The following is a 19906-nucleotide window of genomic DNA, read 5'->3' on the forward strand; positions in this document are numbered from 1 at the left end:
AACAAACACTGGAAGATCCCTTCGGAAGAAGGGGGAACAATTTAGGGGTGGGGAAGAAGAAGAAGAAGAAGGAAGTTTCTCCAGAGGTAGGAAAGGGAGGGGGAGGAGGAAGAGGGCGGGACGGGCGAGCCGCTGGGCCAATGGCAGCGACCTTCGGGGCGGGGCATCCAATCGCCGGGCCGCATAGGGAGGAAGAAGGCGGGAGCGCGCGGACGGCACTGCGCCTGCGCGGGAGGAAAAGGCGTGAGAGAGTGTGTGAGGCGGAGAGGAAAGGGGGGAGCGGAGGAAATAGCCGCGTCGCTTCGCGTGAGGGAGGGGATGGAGCGGAGCCGAGCCCTGGCCGGGAAGTTGTGCTGAGGGAGGGAGGAGGAGGAGGAAGGGAGGGAGGCCAGGGCGAGGCGGAGGAGAAGGAGAAAGCCGGGTCTCTTCCGCCCAGAGAGGCCAGGAGGGAGGATGGAGCAAGAGGAGATCCTGAGGAAATTCATCCAGCGCGTCCGGGCCATGAAGGACACCGACCACAATGGGGAGGACAACTTCGCCACAGACTTCATGGTAAGCCTGCTGTGAGGGGAAGGGGGCGCCCAGGGGGAGAAGGCCTGCGGGGGGGGGGGAGGGTGGGGAGGGAGGCTCGAGGCCCTTCCTGGGTGCCTCCCCCTCCCCCTTTCTTTCCCCCTTCTCCATCTCTGAAAGGAAGCTGCTGCATCCTCTTCCCTTTCCTCGCAGCCTTTTCCTGTGGGTGTGTGCCTTTGCTAGGAAGCCTTGTGCAAAAGATAGACACATATTCTGGCTCTTTGCTTCTTTCTCCCCTCCTCCAGAAGTCCCCCCCCCCTTTTTTTTTGAAGGCACGCCTCTACCTTAAGAAGGGAGCAGCCCAGAGGGATTTCTTCCTTTCTGGTTTTGTTACCAGGTACCAAGGAAGGATGTGTGTGGAAATCGGGGATCACCTTCCCCTGCAGTTGGGGTCTATCAGGGCCCCTTTACTACTACTAATAATAATCTGTATTTATACCCTGCTGCCATCATCATCATCATCTTATATAAATAAAAATGTAATAATACTAATACTACTACTACTAATAATAATCTTTATTTATACCCTGCCACCATAATAATAATAATAATAATCATCATCATCATCATCATTATCATCATCTTATATAAATAAAAATGTAATAATACTAATAATACTACTACTAATAAGAATCTTTATTTATACCCTGCCACCATAATAATAATAATAATCATCATCATCATCATCATCATCTTATATAAATAAAAATGTAATACTACTACTAATAATAATCTTTATTTATACCCTGCTACCATAATAATAATAATCATCATCATCATCATCATCACCACTATCTTATATAAATAAAAATGTAATAATAATACTAATAATAATAATCTTTATTTATACCCTGCTACCATAATCTTCATCATCATCTTATATAAATAAAAATGTAATAATAATACTAATCTTTATTTATACCCTGCTACCATAATAATAATAATCATCATCGTCATCATCTTATATAATTTTTTTAATAGTAATACTAATAATAATATTTATTTATACCCTGCTACCATAATAATAATAATATTTATTTATACCCTGCCACTATAATAATAATAATAATAATCATCATCATCTTATATAAATAAAAGTGTAATAATAATAATCATCATCATCTTATATAAATAAAAATGTAATGTTCGTTTGTGGGATTAACATAACTCAAAAACCACTGGACCAATTGACACCAAATTTAGAGACAATACACCTAACAACCCAATGAGTGACCATCACCCATAAAAACACTGAAAAACACAGTGGAATAGACTTTAAAAAGCCAAAAAATAAAAAATACATTACAACGCATGTGCAAAACCACATATATACACAAACACACACATATATATATACACACACATATATACACACACACATAGAATCATAGAATTAAAGAGTTGGAAGAGACCTCATGGGCCGTCCAGTCCAACCCCCTGCCATGAAGCAGGAATATTGCATTCAAATCACCCCTGACAGATGGCCATCCAGCCACATATACACAGATTGGACCACAGCAACATGTGGCAGGGGATGGCTAGTATATAAATAAAAATGTAATGTTCGTTTGTGGGATTAACATAACTCAAAAACCACTGAACGAATTGATACCAAATTCGGACGCAATACACCTAACAACCCAATGAGTGACCATCACTCATAAAAACACAGAAACGCACAGTGGAATAGACTTTAAAAAGCCAAAAAGTAAAAAATACATTACAATGCATGTGCAAAACCACATATATACACAAACACACACATATACACATATATACACACACACACATATATACACAGACTGGGCCACAGCAACGTGTGGCAGGGCATGGCTAGTACATAAATAAAAATGTAATGTTCATTTGTGGGATTAACATAACTCAAAAACCACTGAGCGAATTGATACAAAATTCGGACACAATACACCTAACAACCTAATGAGTGACCATCACTCATAAAAGCACTGAAAAACACAACAGAAGGGACTTATAAAGCCAAAAAAATAAAAAATACATTACAATGCATGTGCAAAACCACATATATACACAAACACATACATATACACACATATATATACACACACATATACACAGACTGGGCCACATCAATGCGTGGCAAGGGATGGCTAGTAATCTATATAAATAAAAATGTAATGTATGTTTGTGGGATTAATATAACTCAAAAACCATTGGACGAATCGACACCAAATTTGGACACAAGACACCTATCAGGCCAACGAGTGACCATCACTCATAAAAACACTGAAAAACACAGCAGAAGAGACTTTAAAAGTCAAAAAAGCAAGAAGATGCTACAGCGCATGCGCAAAAATGACTCCACCTGGCAAACAAAACACACAATAGCATATCCACACTCTCTTCCAGACTACAGCTCCCAGCATCCTCTAGACCAAGCCCTTTAGGAGGGGGGGGGGATCCAAATGCATTGCTTCCAAGCTGCAAGCTTTCTTCTTGGATTTCTTTGAGAGCATCCTAATCCCTGCAGATTTCCAATTACCTATTCTTGGACTGCAACTCTCAGCAATCCTCCAGATAGATAGATTGGAAAGAGATAGATAGATCAGGAGGACTGCTGGAAGTTGCAGTCCAAGAATAGATAGAGAAGGAAGAAAGGGGAGAAAGAGGAAGGGAAAGAAAAAGGGGGATGGAAGAGGAAGAGAAGGAAGGAAGGAAAAAAGGGAAGGAAGGAAAAAAAGAAGAGAAAGAGGGAGGGAAGGTTGACCACAGCAACACCTGGCGAGTACAGCTAGTAATAATAATAAAATCAAACTGCAAAGGCTCTGGCATAAACCAGTACAGGTGGTCCCAGTGGTCATTGGCACACTGGGTGCCGTGCCAAAAGATCTCAACTGGCATTTGGAAAAAATAAACATTGACAAAATCACGATTTGTCAACTGCAAAAGGCCACCTTACTTGGATCTGCGTGCATCATTCGAAAATACATCACACAGTCCTAGACGCTTGGGAAGTGTTCGACTTGTGATACGAAATCCCACATATAGATCTTGTTTGCTGTGACATACTGTGGTTCTCTGTCAGTAAAATAATAATAATAATAATAATAATAATAATAATAATAATAATACACCTCAGCCTGCTTTGAATGGGAATTAGGGTCCTCTTGCCACAACCTCTTCTATTTTTTTCTTTTTAATCATTTTTTTATTATGGAAAGAGACAATTTTTATACATACATTAAAAAAAGATTTGTGTGAATTGGGGGTGGTGGGGGGTGGAGGAAGTAAAGAGGGGAAGGAAGAGGTAGAGGAGCGGAAGGAGATAATGGAGGAGAGAGAAGGAAAGGCGAAAGGGGAGGGATAGGATAGGCCAACCTCTTCTAATTTCATGATCATTATTCCCCTTACGTTTATCCCTGGGCCACTCCTGAAGCCATTTGTTTGTGCCCTTAGATGCGGTCTCAAATTGTATTTATTCAAAAGCTTCCTGTTCTTGCAGGAACAGCCTTTGTACATTAATGAATACATGGCTATATATGCGAGTAGTGGGTGACCCCTAAGAGCAATGTGAGTTTTTGTAACAATTGTTCTGATTGCTTCCCACGGAACCACAAGCCCTCAGTAAACTAATTGGAAATATTAATCTTTGTCTCGGCTCATCTCGTTCAGCTGGGCTGCAAGGCTTTGGCCATGTTGCTATGCGAGATCTGATCCCTTGATGGCTTGGGAAGACACATTCTGATGCAAGTGTCAAATGGAAGGGTTGCCCAAAATGCAAGGAGGCGGCTGCAGGATGTTGCAAAAGACCAAGGGGCTGTTGAAAGATGTGTCAGGTCTGAGGCGTGGAAGAGGAAGTGGACTTTAGGAAGTGGTTTCCTGATCCCGGATGAGGTGGCATGGGAAAGAGGAATGGCTCTTCTGGCTGAAAGGCTTCTATTGTTCCTGAGAGGAATCACAGAGGATCAGGAGAAGAGACGAAGCCTCACAAGATCCTCTCGGATTGAAGTGCTGTACTTCATTTCCACTTAATTTGATACACATTTTCCAAGGCTTCGAATCATGTATTGCTTTTTGAATATTTGCTTGCATCTATAATATAGTTGAGAATACTAGCTATGATAAAGTCTCTGATCACAGCTCTCTTGTTTTATATGTAGTGCAAACATGATTGTAGATACTACTTCATTATCAAGAAAGTCACATAAATGAGATTAGGGAATGCAATCACTTTGTAATCATTGTACTATTAACAAACATTGTACCAAAACCATTATTCCCATACAGAAAATTGTGGAGATTTTAACTTGCTCTGCATGCAATATCATAAAAGATTGCCTGATTACTAATAGTGCTGCGCACCGCAAATTCATACAACAAATAGAAAAAGGGTTAACAAATGGAAGGGTAAGGTGGTTATAGATGTGACACCTCATGATTCCTTTAACACTTATAAATGTGCTGCAGCAAAAGGGACTTGGTTTATCATGTTCAGCAGTCCTCTCCTAAATAATGTATTAATGGGACATTTTGTAAGCCATCTCTTAATAATACAGAGGCTGTTTTAGATCTTTGTCTCGGCTTTGTCATTGCGATGTGAAGATGAAACATTGAAGGAAACATTTTGTTATTTTTATTGTGTTTATGCACCATCTTCCAACTACCAGTGGTTGATTTTCAGGAATCCTCACAACAAAATCGCTTTATTAGGTTTCACAGGCTTGCATTTTCAAAGAAGACGCACATTCCTTTAAAAAAACACCCAAATTTAATCATATCTCCAGTCATAATTGTCCTTGACCTATCTGCTGCCTCTTAACATTTTGGTTCGGATAATCTTAATTGAATCAATTTCATCCAGTGGCTTTGCACGAAAGTGCTGCTGTCTTCTGGGATGTAAAAATCGTCAAGGCTTTTTTATTGCATTTCTCATTTTTCCATCTGAATTCTTGTCTTATCTCGGTTCTGTTTTGGGCCTGATTTTTTCCCCCATGTGAAAACGGATGTGTATTTGTATACATATTTTGAAAATGAAAAACTTTCTATAATATATACATTTTGAATAAACTAAGTTAATATGGATCATTAACATTTATCAAGTTTTTCTTTTCCATGTTTTTCAAATGCACAATATGATCTTATGCATATTTTTTCTTTACTAAAATGTATTGTGAGCCTTGAAAACGAACAACTTTTTGCAACAAAATTTTGTGTTATCTTGTCAGTCTCAGTAGGTATAAAATGGCTATTTCCACAGATAAATGTGTATTGACCAACTGCTTTTAGATCTGTAGCCTGTGTTCATCTTCTGTGTGTCAGATTTCCCTTCCTTTATTTATTCCTTCACTTCCCACTATTCTCGAAACTGGGTTGTTGTAGGTTTTTCCGGGCTATATGGCCATGTTCTAGAGGTATTTTCTCCTGACGTTTCGCCTGCATCTATGGCAAGCGTTCCCAGAGGCAAGCATCCTCACTACCTCTGAGGATGCTTGCCATAGATGCAGGCAAAACATCAGGAGAAAATGCCTCTAGAACATGGCTATATAGCCCGGAAAAACCTACAACAACCCAGTGATTTCGGCCATGAAAGCCTTCGACAATATATTGTCGAAATTATTTGAAAAAGTTAATTCCTTGGTCTCCCACTACTTTCCTTCTGTACATTTATGGACAATTTGATTAATTCTTAGAGCCTCTGCTACCATATTGCAAAGCTGGTTTTCCATTTCTGTCTTTCATGCCCAAATATACGAGTATATCTTGGAGACATTTTGTAAACTTCTCTCTTTGATTATTGTACTATCATTTGATGATGAGCATAATTAGCATTTCAGACCAAATCCCCTGCACTGCTGCGTTTCTGACATTGTTGAGGAAACCAACTAGAATGCTGTTTGTGTGCCATACTAGTACAGGCAGTCTTCAAATTACAAACAAGATAGGTTCTGTAGGTTTGTTCTTAAGTTGAATTTGTATGTAACTCGGGGTAGTTACATTTTTAAAGTGTAAATCCAATTATAATTGATGTTTTAATAATTCATGTTTTAATTGTTTGGTTTTAATTGTAATTGTTAGTGCCTCTGGTGGTGCAGTGGGTTAAACCCCTGTGCTGGCAGGACTGAAGACCGACAGGTTGCAGGTTCGAATCCGGGGAGAGGCAGATGAGCTCCCTCTATCAGCTCCAGCTCCTCATGCGGAGACATGAGAGAAGCCTCCCACAAGGATGATAAAACATCAAATCATCCGGGCGTCCCTTGGGCAACGTCCTTGCAGACGGCCAATTCTCTCACATCAGAAGCGACTTACAGTTTCTCAGGTCGCTCCTGACACGACCCAAAAAAATTGTAATTGTTTATTTGCTATATATGTATGGCATTGAATTGTTGCCTGTTGTAAGGCTGCCTTGAGTCCACTCCGGGGTGAGAAATAAATATGGCGTGTGTATGTGTGTGTATATATATATATGCGTGTGTGTGCGTATATATATATATATATATATATATATATATACACACAGAGAGAGAGAGAGAGAGCGAGAATGCTTTGGAGAGCATAGGAAAGGGTTAACCCCCCCCCCCCCCCCGTGTTTGTTTTGTGTCTGCTCCTGTTCAGAAGATTTCACCTCACTTTCTGTCCCTGTGAGAATTGGATTTTGAAACATGTGGGTTGTTGTGGAAACAAGGATTGGTGAGAAAGCTTCAATGGAAAAGACACCTTTCCCCGTGATAACTCTTTCAGGAGTGAATTTTCCTTCCTAGGGGTAGATTTCTGTCATTTCCTGTTGTTTCACTCCTGTTCTTAACAATTTGTTGATGTAAGTCGGATGTTAGTAACTCGAGGACTGCCTGTAGCTGTATATCTCCCAGGCCATTCAGTGATGTTTTGGAAAGGCAGATGAAATCTCCAGCCTCCAATTAGCCTATTTCTCCTATATCTTATTTCCTTCTGGGTTGCTGTGTCCACAACCTCCTTTCTTTTGCTGCCTTTGCCCATTGTAGTCATGTTTGCGTATTAATGCATTAATAAGATTCCCATCTCTGCCTTTCCTTGTTCCATGCATGGAATGGTCACGTTATAATTAGCACTCAACATTCTCCTACATTATCATTTGGTTTCTTGATATATATTGGAAATGAATCCTTTATACTCTGAATTCTCGTTCATCTTCTTTTTCTGCCCTTGCCCTTGTTATAGCTCCCCACTGTGATAAGTTTAACCCAACTCTTGTAACTTTGGTATTTTGCTGTTATTAGTACTATCTGTTGTCCTTGTTCTGTCTTGCTGTAAAATAATTTCTTTTTGAATGCCATGGCTTTGTTATGCAGCCGTTTCAACTGCTAAACAATATAATAGTACACTATTCTCAAGTTAATTTTTGATTCGTGTTTACTTTTATTTCCTCTTTTCTACAACTAAATTTACTAGGCAGCTGATAGAAACCAGAAATTTCTTAATTTTATCCTCTGGTATGCAAGGATATCATTGAGCAGACCAGTTAAGCCAACTATCTTCCCCTCTAAAAATGGTGGGAGTAGTTCTCTTGAAGAGAGGGGCAAGTACCTCATGCATTTTGGTACTGCAGATAGTTCCCTACTTTGACTGTATTGGGGCACTCCTGGTTTTGGTTTATTTCTTTGTCGTGTCAGGGCAACCATTCAATTATATTACATTTCTAACAGAACAAAGCAAACAAACAGACAAAATACAAAATTTGTGAGTTTGGTAGTTGATTAAATGTCCTTTGACCAGTAGCTGGCCACTTGGAGTGCCTCTGGTGTTGCTGTAAGAAGGTCCTCCCTTGTGCATGTGGCAGGGCTCAGGTTGCATTGCAGCAGGTGGTCAGTGGTTTGCTCCTCTCCACACTCGCATGTCGTGGATTCCACGTTGTAGCCCCATTTTTTGAGGTTGGCTCTTCATCTTGTGGTGCCAGAGCGCAGTCTGTTCAGCGCCTTCCAAGTCACCCAGTTTTCTGTGTGCCCAGGGAGGAGTCTCTCATTTGGTATCAGCCATTGGGTGAGGTTCTGGGTTTGAGCCTGCCACTTTTGGACTCTCGCTTGCTGAGGTGTTCCAGAGTGCCTCTGTAGATCTTAGAAAACTATTTCTAGATTTAAGTCATTGACGTGCTGAGTGACACCCAAACAAGGGATGAGCTGGAGATGTCTCTGCCTTGGTCCTTTCACTATTGGGTGCTACTTCCCGGCGGATGTCAGGTGGTGCAATACCGGCTAAGCAGTGTAATTTCTCCAGTGGTGTAGGGCGCAGACACCCCGTGATAGTACGGCATGTCTCATTAAGAGCCACATCCACTGTTTTAGTGTGGTGAGATGTGTTCCGCACTGGGCATGCGTACTCAGCAGCAGAGTAGCACAGCGCACGGGCAGATGTCTTCACTGTGTCTGGCTGTGATCCCCAGGTTGTGCCAGTCAGCTTTCGTATGATATTGTTTCTAGCACCCACTTTTTGTTTGATTTTCAGGCAGTGCTTCTTGTAGGTAAGAGCACGGTCCAGAGTGACTCCCAGGTATTTGGGTGTGCTGCAATGCTCCAGTTGGATTCCTTCCCAGGTAATCCTCAAAGCTCGGGATGCCTGTCTGTTCTTAAGGTGAAAGGCACATGTCTGTGTTTTAGATGGGTTGGGGATCAGCTGGTTTTCCCTGTAATAGGCAGTATAAGCACCTAGAGCTTCGGAGAGCTTCTGTTCTACCATCTCAAAGCTCCCTGCTTGAGCAGTGATTGTATTGGTTGATTGTATACAAAGTCAAAGCTTATAGTCCTGACATAAAACATACATCGTGTCTTGATTTTTTTCTTTAACTACCCCATTTTTTCCCTATTTGCCTACTACCTTCTGCATTTTTATTACTTCAGTCTTGAAACATTTTACATTTATCATGATCCAGAAGACTTTTCTGCACAGTTTATCTAGTAGAGCCAAAGTGGATATTTCTAGCCAAAGTGCATATTTCTAATCTTACTGAACAAAAGTGTTAAAAATCTTGTTTATCATTGTTCTGTACTTTCTGCCTTGGTGCTCGTTGTGTCTCATTGGTCATTTTTGTGTTCTTTATCCAAGTGTTTGGTTATGACCTATCTATACCAAAGTCTGCTTTGAGAGTTAATTTGTGCCTTCTGCCATGTAAATAACAATCCCTTTTCTTTCTTAATTGCTTTTCAAAGCTGTTAGCTGTGTTTGAATTTGTATTGATGATGTTATACTATAATTATGCTGAATATTGTGCTGAGTTCTTCTGGTAGAATAGCAGTATATTGCTTTTGAAAATACTTCCAGAACTGTAGCTGTATTAGTCAATGGCTGCCAAAACAAAACCCTGTTCTTTAAGACTACTATATTTATTATGCCATAAGTCTTTGAACCAGAATCCTCTTTTGCTATACCCTAATAAATCTGTCAATCTGCAAAGTACCACAAGACCTCATTGCTTGTGCCCATAGGATACAAATATGGAAGTCTTTCTGGCAGTGACTAGACTGCTTTTCATAGAATGATAGAATAATAGAGTTGGAAGAAACCACATGCGCCATCTAGTCCAACCCCTTGCCATGCAGGAAAAGCACAAAGTACCCCAACAATAGATGGCCATCTAGCCTCTGGTCAAAAACTTCGAAGGAAGGAGCTTCCACCACGCTCTGAGACAGAGAGTTCCACTGTGAAACAGCTCTTAGAGTCAGGAAGTTCTTCCTAATGTTCACCTGGAATCTCTTTTCCTGTAATTTGAATCTATTGCTCCATGTCCTAGTTCCCAGGACAGCAGAAAACAAGCCTGCTCCCTCTTCCTTATGAGATCAACCTTCTCTTCTGCAGGCTCAACATATGTAGCTCTTTAAGACGGTCTTCATAGGGATTCATGATCTCCAGACCCTTGATCATTTTAGTTGCCTTCCTCTGGACACCTTCCAGCTTGTCAATACTTCTTTTAAACTGTGGTACCCAGAAATTGTGGTTCTTCGTGGTATTCAACACATCGCTAGCCCATTATCATTCTTCTTCTTATCAGCGTTTTCTTCTTTGGATGCCATGTACACTGGTACTTTAAGAATTAATGAGACAATATTGTCAGATCTCAGTTTGTAGCCTAGAATCTATAATGTACAGTTGGGAAATGAGAAAGAGAGGAGTATGATAAGGAGCAAAGAATATGAGCAATTGCTGTTCCATGTGCTTACAGCTTGATTGTAGATAGGAATGAGGAATTAGAAGATAAGACCATGCAGAAAAGATGAGTCCCTTTAATCATTCTTTTGCAGTCCTACCAGGCATTTAAGCACAATATAATATTGTGATTAATTTTTCTATTCTCATATTGAGTTGTCAATATATATGAAGTGGGAATTGAAAGAGCATGTGCTCGCTGTTACAGTTAAACACTGCAAATGGATGGTGCTAGACAGATATTGCTGCATGTTATTGACATTGTGCAATATTGAAAGATACAGTCCACCCAGAAACAGTGTTAAGGAAATAAACTTGAGTCCAGCTTTCTAGTCTATATTTTGGAGTCCAACCCAGATCATCTATGAAGGTGGAATTCAGAAAGAGAAACTTGCAGCAGAGAGTTACAAGTACACCAAGGTTTGGGAAAGAATTCACAAGGGAGTTTGTGTCTCAGTGATATAATATGTTCTCTGCAAACACTGGGTCCCAGTTGAGTCACTAGTATGCCCCATTCAAAGGATAAGGGATGAGATAATGTAGGAGACCTCTGTATAAGACCCCAAGAAACTGATGCCAGTTAGTAGTCTAGATAACTAGATTGGTTTGGTTTAGTGTAAAGCAGTGCATGTCTTTAAGAGTGGACAAAGCTGTGAGGGTATCAAATAATCTAGGCGTGAACCAAAGACAACTACTAAGAATAAGAAACAACTGACTATTGGCACAGATGATCAAATCTTCAAAGAATAAACTAGGAAAGCTGTCAGGAAACAAGTTATGTGATAGATGTGAATGTTGAAATGGGATGGGGAGATCTGGAAAATTATATTAGCTGCAACAGGGAATAAATATATAGCATTAACTTCACAGCATAAAATGTAGAACAAAGAGTGATCAGAGACATGGCTGATACTAGTATGATTTTGTCAGAAGGCTATTATCATGACGACTAGAGTGAGGAATTGAGATCTTCCAGAGATCTCATACAAGGAGCCTGCATCTTTTCCAAAATAAACTTTTTCCAATAGGTTCAGTGAGCAGGAAGATCTCCTTTTTCTGCCACCCCCATGCTTCACTTATAGCCATTTGGGGTGAAATGTTTGTAAAGTCAGTCCAGAGCAGCCTGAATGCACATCACTGCTGACATGTATGATCCTGCTGACATTATAAGATCCAGAATAAATTAATAAAAATAAGTCACAGTCGCTTTTATGATAAACTGACCCAATTCAACATAATTTACCTCATTTCCACAGCTGTCCCCATCAGCAGCCTATGGAGATCTTTTTCTCTGATCTAACTAGCTCCTCCAATTTTCTTCTTTTTCTACATTTAATTTAAATCATGCTCCATATATCTTACTTACCACTCATTTTTACTCATGTCTTGCCACTTGTGGTAACAGGGCAATGCAGGGATGATAGTGAGGGTGTTTTGTCAAGTGTCTCTGAGGACAAGGAATTGAAGAAAAAATCACACCATGGATTGGAAATCTTTTCTGATTCACTGGTTAGAGGTAGAAGTGGAGATGTGGTTGTCACAAAGTGTACCAAAGGTTCAAACCATATGGTCACAAATGGCACACAATATATAAATAGGCTGAACATGCTTCTACGGCTAAGCCTTAGGCAAGTAAATGGAAGAGAGAATTACTGTTTTTCTCAGTTCTAAATACAGGCCAGGATAGAGGCTAATAATAGAAAGGATTCTATTCTTGATCAGGGAAGAATGCAGCAAATATTTTTCCCACATCCTTTTTAAATAGATGGATGTTTTATGTCATAAAAATAAAAGTAATTATTTTCAAAGCAATTGTTTGCGCTTTCACATGTTCCAGAAAATAAAAAGCTAGTTAGATGTGTGGAATGAGCTTTTTGGTTCTCTAAATAGTGTTTCATGATACAGATGTTAGTGCCATGATATACAAAAATACCTTATGCTGGCCAAGAACTATGCATGCTGATACAGGTTTCCTATTTGGTTTGTTGATTCAATACAGATGTACCAGGAATCTATGGGTTCCCACTGTTTGAGTAAGCAGTGATGAATTTCAGTCTTTCCCTTTTTTCATAGCTACAAAATGCAGGCAAAACTTTTGGGTTCTGCTATTAAAATATTATTACAATTACTCATAATATTCACTCAGATGGGGGACTTGTTTGACTTTAGGCAAGTGAGAGCAGGTTGTATTTTAAACCAAGGTAGATCAATTATGGTCTTCTAGATCAGTGTTTCTCAAACTCTGCTCCTTCATGTGTTTTGGACTTTAGCTTCCATAAATCATAGCCAGCTTAGCAGCTGTTAGGAATTGTGGGAGCTGAAGCCCAAAACATCTGAAGGAACACAGTTTGAGAAACACTGTTCTAGGTGTTTACTCCAGTTGTCATAGTTCTTCACCAATGATTGTGCTGATGATAGCTGTAGGCCAGAAACATGTAAGCAGGATGTAGCTGTCCACCCTAGGTTGAAAGAAACCAAAATTCCAAGTTCAGGTGTAATGGGAATCTGATTTATACCAATGAGGAGATGTGAATATGCAGTCTGTAGTCACTTTAAATTTTGGAGAAACAACAAACACATTACAAAATAGCCTCCAAGAGCTCTTTAAAATGGAGCACAAGCAATAGCCTCCTAGGCTTGGGGTGCATATCTGTAATTCAGAGACTTCTGGAAATATTCTATCCCAGTTCCTATACATGAATAGCAAGAAGTGTCCAATTTATGTTTTCACTGACACATAATTGTTTTTCTTATGTTCCATGTGCACACACACATACAGTGTGTGTGTGTGTGTATATATATAGAGAGAGAGCGAGAGAGAGCGCTTGGTAATATATTGTAGACAATATGTATAGCTAAAAATCTTCATAGCTCATTTTGTCAATACTCCAGTAATTTCAAACCTGGAAATGACCTTTAGCGTACTTGAGACTAATGAATTAATTACATTTTCCATTCTTGTTGTGGACCCCTGTGAAATGCTACAGGCTGACCTATACAGATTATATAAATACAAACATTTGAGATTCAGAGTAAAAAACATCCCTAGTTTCGAAGGATAAATATAACTTCCTTCTCTTTGGGGTTCACATTCATTAAAGCTTTAAGTGACACCATTGTGGGACTAGGTGTATTATTTTGTGAGATGCAGAAACTATGTATTCCACTGGACCTTTGTAGGCAGTTGTGGCAGGAACATGTTTTAAAGTTTTCCTCCTTACATTTCTATCTTGGTGGAAGCACCCACCCACCACATTTGTGGCTGTGCTGGAAGAGGGAAGGAAGGTAGGAGAGCTGTATCAGTAAACAAACTCTATCGTTATGTGTGGGTGTGGATAGTGGGGTCAAAATAATGTTCCTTTATGCCTCTTCTGAGATTCTATATTCTACATTGAAATTGTTTTGTTTTTTTTTTGTTTTTTTTTTTTGCTTCAGAGTGTTATTATTAGAAATGGTATTAGTACCATAGTAGGCTGTATTTCAGAGGAAGGAACTGACAAAACTACCTCTTGAATATTCATTTTCAAATAAAACCCTATGAAATTCATGGGGTTGACATAACTGAACAGGTAACTTGAAGGCATGCACATACATTGGTAGTAGGAGGGAAAAGGCATGTAATTAGCATAGTGTAGATATATATTCTCCCAAAATAAGTACCTCTAGTCTTTATTCAGTCAACATCAACATTTTTTCCTTTCATAGATCTGGCAATAATTGTTAAATGTTCTGGATTCCTTAGCAAGCATTTCTTGTAAGGAAGCCATAGCAAAATTTTGTAGTATATTCCAGAACATGATAACTTCCTTCTTGTTTGAGAAAGGCGCAGAAATATGCAGAAAGCATATCCCACTGGCAAACATCTCTTAACATCTGGAAGTTCTTCCTAATGTTTAGGTGGAATATTTTTTTCCTTCAATTTGAGTCAATTGCTCTGTGTCCTAGTCTACAGATCAGCAGAAAACAAACTTGCCCACTCTGCAACATGACATGCTTTCAAATATGTCGGTGTGCTGCTAATCTTGAGTTTCACAGTCATGAAAAAACACTGCTGGTTTCATAGATGTTAAAAAAGCATGGCACAGAGTTCTGTTTCCCTCAGTGGCCAGTCAGTTGCCTCTGGTAAACCAACAAACAGGTCATCAGTCCTTTTGCCTTTCCCTAGTAAATGAAATTCAGAGGCATACAGCTTCTGATTCTGAAGACAGAGCATATATGCCCATCAAGTCTAATAGTCATTGATAGCCTTATCCACTGTGACTTTGTCTAATCTTTTTGAAAGCTGTCTAAGCTGGCAGTCATTGTTGCATCTTGTGGCAGCAAATTCCCTTGTTTAGCAGTACACTGTGTGATGTAATCTCTCACCATTTAACTTAATGGAATGTCGCTGGCTTCTACTACTATAAAAAGTAGAAAATACTATGCTTATTTTCCCTATGTATTCTGTACAGATCTTCTCAGTTGGTTCCATTTATTTTTAAAAAACTAAAGAGCTCTGAACATGGTAATCTTGCCTTGGAAGCAAAAAAGCACTCATTTTCCAAGTTCTTTCTCCACTCTTTCCATCTCTTCACTATTTACTCCCCACTTTCTTGAGGTGGGGTAACCAGAATGGTGCTTTTATTCAAAGTTGTTGTGTACAAAGGTGTTATGATGTTTGCGGTTCTGTTTTAGAGCTTTTGTTTATTGATCCCAGTCTAGAATTTTCTCATAGCTGGTTCACACTTCCAGTAACAAATCTAAACCTTTCATTCAGCTATCTGCTGTGATCACAAGTTCTCTTTCTTCATCAGTCACTGCTGATGAAAAGCTGATCAGTATCTATGTGAAATTAATTTCCTTTGCCCTAGTATGCATCACTTTATACTTTCAAACACATTAATAGGGTTATTGAACCTATTGACCAAGTTTACAGAGATAATTTTAGAGTTCTTCATTTAGATTAACTTGGAGTCATCCTTCTATGTATTCATTACATTGCAGTGTTAACTTGTAATACTAGAATTTATTATCAGGAAAGCACTGACTTCAGAAAAAATATTATGTAATAGATCAACTTTCCAGGCACTGTCTTCAAATCTGACTCCGTAAAACTATAAGAACCATTTTAATGTGTTTAGCAATACAGTATGACCTCTGCATCTATGGCGGATACATTCCTGGACTTTGCTTGAATATCCGCAACCACAAATAGTAGTGAACCCTCTTGTAATGAGGGATTTCTAGATCAATTATAGAATTGTACTTGAGGACTTAGGTCTCTTCTACACTGCCATATAATCCAGAAAATCAATGCAGATAATCTACATTATCTGCTTTGAACTGGATTATCTGCCAGATAATCTGGATTTTATATAGCTGTGTAGAAGGGCCCTTAGAAGATTCCAAGAAAGGACTCATTTTGTTGGGTATGGATAAATGAAAACACTGATTCCAGTCCTATGGTTACGGGGGTCACAGTGTAGTCCAGTCTTGCGATGAATTGTAACTTGATGACACAAAATTATTGAGATAAGTACAAAAAATAATTACAAACAGAATCTCACCTAGCTGGGATAATGCCTTTAAAATGTTCTACTGAGATCCATTTTAAACAAGTGTTAAATGTTTCACAGTCCTAACTTTATATGTAAAGTGATAGGATTTCAGTTGACCTGCATATAGTAGCTGGTAGTCCAGGAATGGGATCTTAGTGTTATGGTTGATAGCGCAATAAATATGTTAATTTATTTAAAATTATTTAAAACATTTATATTCCACCCTTCTCACCCCGAAGGGGACTCAGGGCAGAGCACAGCATATATGCGGTAAACATTCAATGCTGGGACAAGTATGCAGTTAATGCAGTATGCAGGTGGCTGTAAAACAACAACTCATAGAGATCTATGTTTTTGCCATACTGTGTATAATTTTAGTCACTATCCTTGAAAAACAATATTGCAAAGCTAGATAAGAACAATCATGAATAGTGTATGAAAGAACAATCAAAATGATTAGGGGGCTGGAGCAAGCCTGTGAGAAAAGGTTACAATATTTGAACATTTAGCATAGGAAGAAGGAAAATAAGGAGAGTCATGTTAGGGTTACATGTTGTTATGCATAATGTGGCAAAAGTAGAACATATGGTTACTCACTGAAGCAGAATCTCATGAGATTCAGGACTGATGACATGTGCACTACTGTGGAACCAAGTGTTCGGCCCATCATTACTGAGAAGGCTGTTCAGACCTTGAACCGGTGCTTGGCCGCTGTGGCAGACTGAATGAGGGCTAACCAATTGAAATTGAATCCAGGCAAGATTCAATTGCCAGTTGAAAGGCCGAACAGGGCATAAGGTTACAGCCTGTGTTGGATGGGGTTACACTCCCCCTGAAGATGCAGGTCCGCAGCTTGGGAGTGATCCTGGATTCATCGCTGTGGCCCCAGGTTTTGGCGGTGGGCAGGGGGGCTTTTGCACAGTTAAAGCTTGTGCGCCAGCTGCGTCCGTACCTTGGGACGTCTGATCTGGCAACAGTAGTCCACGCTCTAGTTACATCCCGAATAGATTACTGCAACGCATTCTATGAGAGGCTGCCTTTGAAGACTGTTCGGAAACTTCAACTAGTCCAACGGGCTGCAGCCCGTTGCAGATTACTAAAAGGAGCGACATACAGGGAGCACACCACCCCCTTGTTGTGTCAGCTCCATCGGCTGTCAATCCACTTTCGAACTCAATTCAAAGTGCTGGTTTTGGCCCAGCTTACTTGTCTGAACGCGTCTCCCTCTACATCCCGCCTTGCAGTTTAAGATCATCCGGGAAGACCCTGCTCTCGCTCCCACCAGCAAATACGTCTGACAGGGAAGAGAGACATGGACTTCTCGGCTGTAGCCTCCCGCCTGTGGAACTCGCTTCCCAAGCAAGATGAGCTTCATCCCTCCTGTCTTTTAGGAAGAAATTGAAGTTGTGGTTCTGGGACCAGACTTTTGGACAGCAGGCATAAATAGCGCTTTGGATATGGAATTAGACTGGAATGGTGATACAGCGGTTAATACTGTTTTTATTGTTTTAATTAATGTTCTATTTATTGTTTTAATTGTTGTTATATTGCTTTGTTATATTTAATGGCATCCAATTGTGCCAAATGTAAGCCGACCTGAGTCCCCCTTCGGGGGTTAAGAAGGACGGGGTAGAAATACTGGAAATAAATAAAATCATAGGAATATTTAAAGTTAAAATGGAAGTTGCAAGTGCAATGACCCAGGACTGTTTACAACAATGGCTATGTCTCTGTGTGATAGGTGATGCTATTTTATGTGATGTGTTTAATGTTTTATTAGAGGAGGGTCAGTTTTAATGTTTTATACTGTTTTTATGGATGACATTGAATTATTGCCAACACTGTGAACCGCCCTGAGTCCCTTTCAGGGTTGAGAAGGGCAATATCGCAAATAATAAATAATTAAATAAATACTTCCTGTCAAGCCTAATTAAAACTGGAATTCAGCCCCACAAGTAATTTTCGCTGATCACTTGGATAACTAACAGGTTATTGGACAAATGTACAAAGGACGAGAAAGTCATGGCTACTAGTCATGTTGGCTATATATTCCTTCCAAAGTGTGTGTTATTTTCTGGGAAGTACAAAGGAGAATAGTGTTATATGTTGTGTTTGTGGGCTTCCCATAGGAAACTAACTGGCCAGTGTATATGAACATGGCCAAAGGTAAATGTTTATTTTGTTGTAAAAATTCTCTTCTCTATGTTAACTGCAAAGTAGTGGAGCCCAATTTTAACAAGAGTGGTGATGACTGATAGAATTGAAAGCTGTTAAGCAGTCTAGAAGAATCAAATATCCTAGATTAAATTACTGCCTAAGGCAATTGCAGAAGCCTGACTATCCAAAAGAAAAATGGGGAAGGGGGTTATTTGGGATAATAGAGTTTTGTGTGTTGTCCCAGATAGTTTTCAACTTCTAGTAAATTCCTTATATTATTCCCTTCTATTTATTACAAATATTAAATAACATCTCCCACAAATTATATGAGGATACAATGCTACTAAACCTCTTAGCAGTAGCAGATAGGCGGAATGCTTCTAAGTGGAGGTTCTGGTGTCTCTTAATATCACCTATGCCCGTTCCACTGCCACCATAAAAGATGAACTGTTAAAATTCAGACTGTCTTATTTATTAGGTCTGGGATTAAAATTTGGGTTGAAAAATAAAAACATATTTAATAAAGCTCAGTTAAAAAGATTTAAGAATACAAATATGTGTCCTTTGTGTTTAGAAGAGTTACAGTTTGTCCAGTTTTGAAACTCTGTTGGGGTACTTTGGGTGTTAAATGGTATCTTAATCATTATCTTTTGCTATGGCTTTAATCAGGAACTTGGAATCAAAGGAAAAAGATAATTTAATCACTTGACTTGCTACTCCTGATAAAAGGCATGCTTTTTAATAGGGAACTGCTGTGGTGGGATTTGATAAGCCCTTAATTCATGAAAGGGCACTTCAATTATTTTTAGTGAAAATTTGTTGAACTGTCAGTAAAAGTAGTTATTCGAATATAATATTAACCAGAGTGCAGATGTAAACTTCAGTCTTTAGATCTCTGAATTCTTAAATACAGCCAGAAACTGATATGTAACACCTGAAACCTGGCATCTTTTAGGCTTCTGCAGACTAGGAAAATGCTCACCCTAGAACAGTGGTTCTCAACCTGGGGTCTCCAGATGTTTTTGGCCGTCAACTCCCAGAAATCCTAAGAGCTGGTAAACTGCCTGGGATTTCTGGGAGTTGTAGGCCAAAACACCTGGGGACCCACAGGTTGAGAACCACTGCCCAAGAACTATAGTAGCTATTGGGCATGTACAAATGCACCACTCTCCCTTCTCCCCTATGATGCTGTCAGTATCAGAACAGTATCCAGTTCTTACCATCTATATATAAAAATATGTAATATTCGTTTGTGGGATTAACATAACTCAAAAACCACTGGACAAATTCACACAAAATTTGGACACAATACACCTACCCAAAGGAGTTACCATCACTAAAAAAATGGATGATGTCATTTAGGAGTTGTAGTTGCTGGGATTTATGGTTCACCTACAATTAAAGAGCATTCTGAACCCCACCAACGATGGAATTAAACCAAACTTGGCACATAGGACTGCCACAACCAACAGAAAATTCTGGAAGGGCTTGGTGGG

General features: G+C 39.5%; 1 protein-coding gene across 1 annotated transcript in view; it reads left to right on the top strand.

The window, feature by feature from the left end:
- Positions 1 to 225: 225 nt before the first annotated feature.
- PTPN12 (protein tyrosine phosphatase non-receptor type 12) overlaps positions 226 to 19906 on the top strand; it is an 88294-nt gene continuing 68613 nt past the window's right edge. Inside the window, exon 1 of the mRNA XM_067468830.1 lies at positions 226 to 552. Coding sequence (XP_067324931.1) covers positions 454 to 552 — 99 coding nt within the window. The 5' untranslated portion in view covers positions 226 to 453. The remainder of the gene's footprint in view (positions 553 to 19906) is intronic.

This window comes from Anolis sagrei, chromosome 5 (genome assembly GCF_037176765.1).
Source record: "Anolis sagrei isolate rAnoSag1 chromosome 5, rAnoSag1.mat, whole genome shotgun sequence".
NCBI classification, from domain to species: Eukaryota; Metazoa; Chordata; class Lepidosauria; order Squamata; family Dactyloidae; genus Anolis; species Anolis sagrei.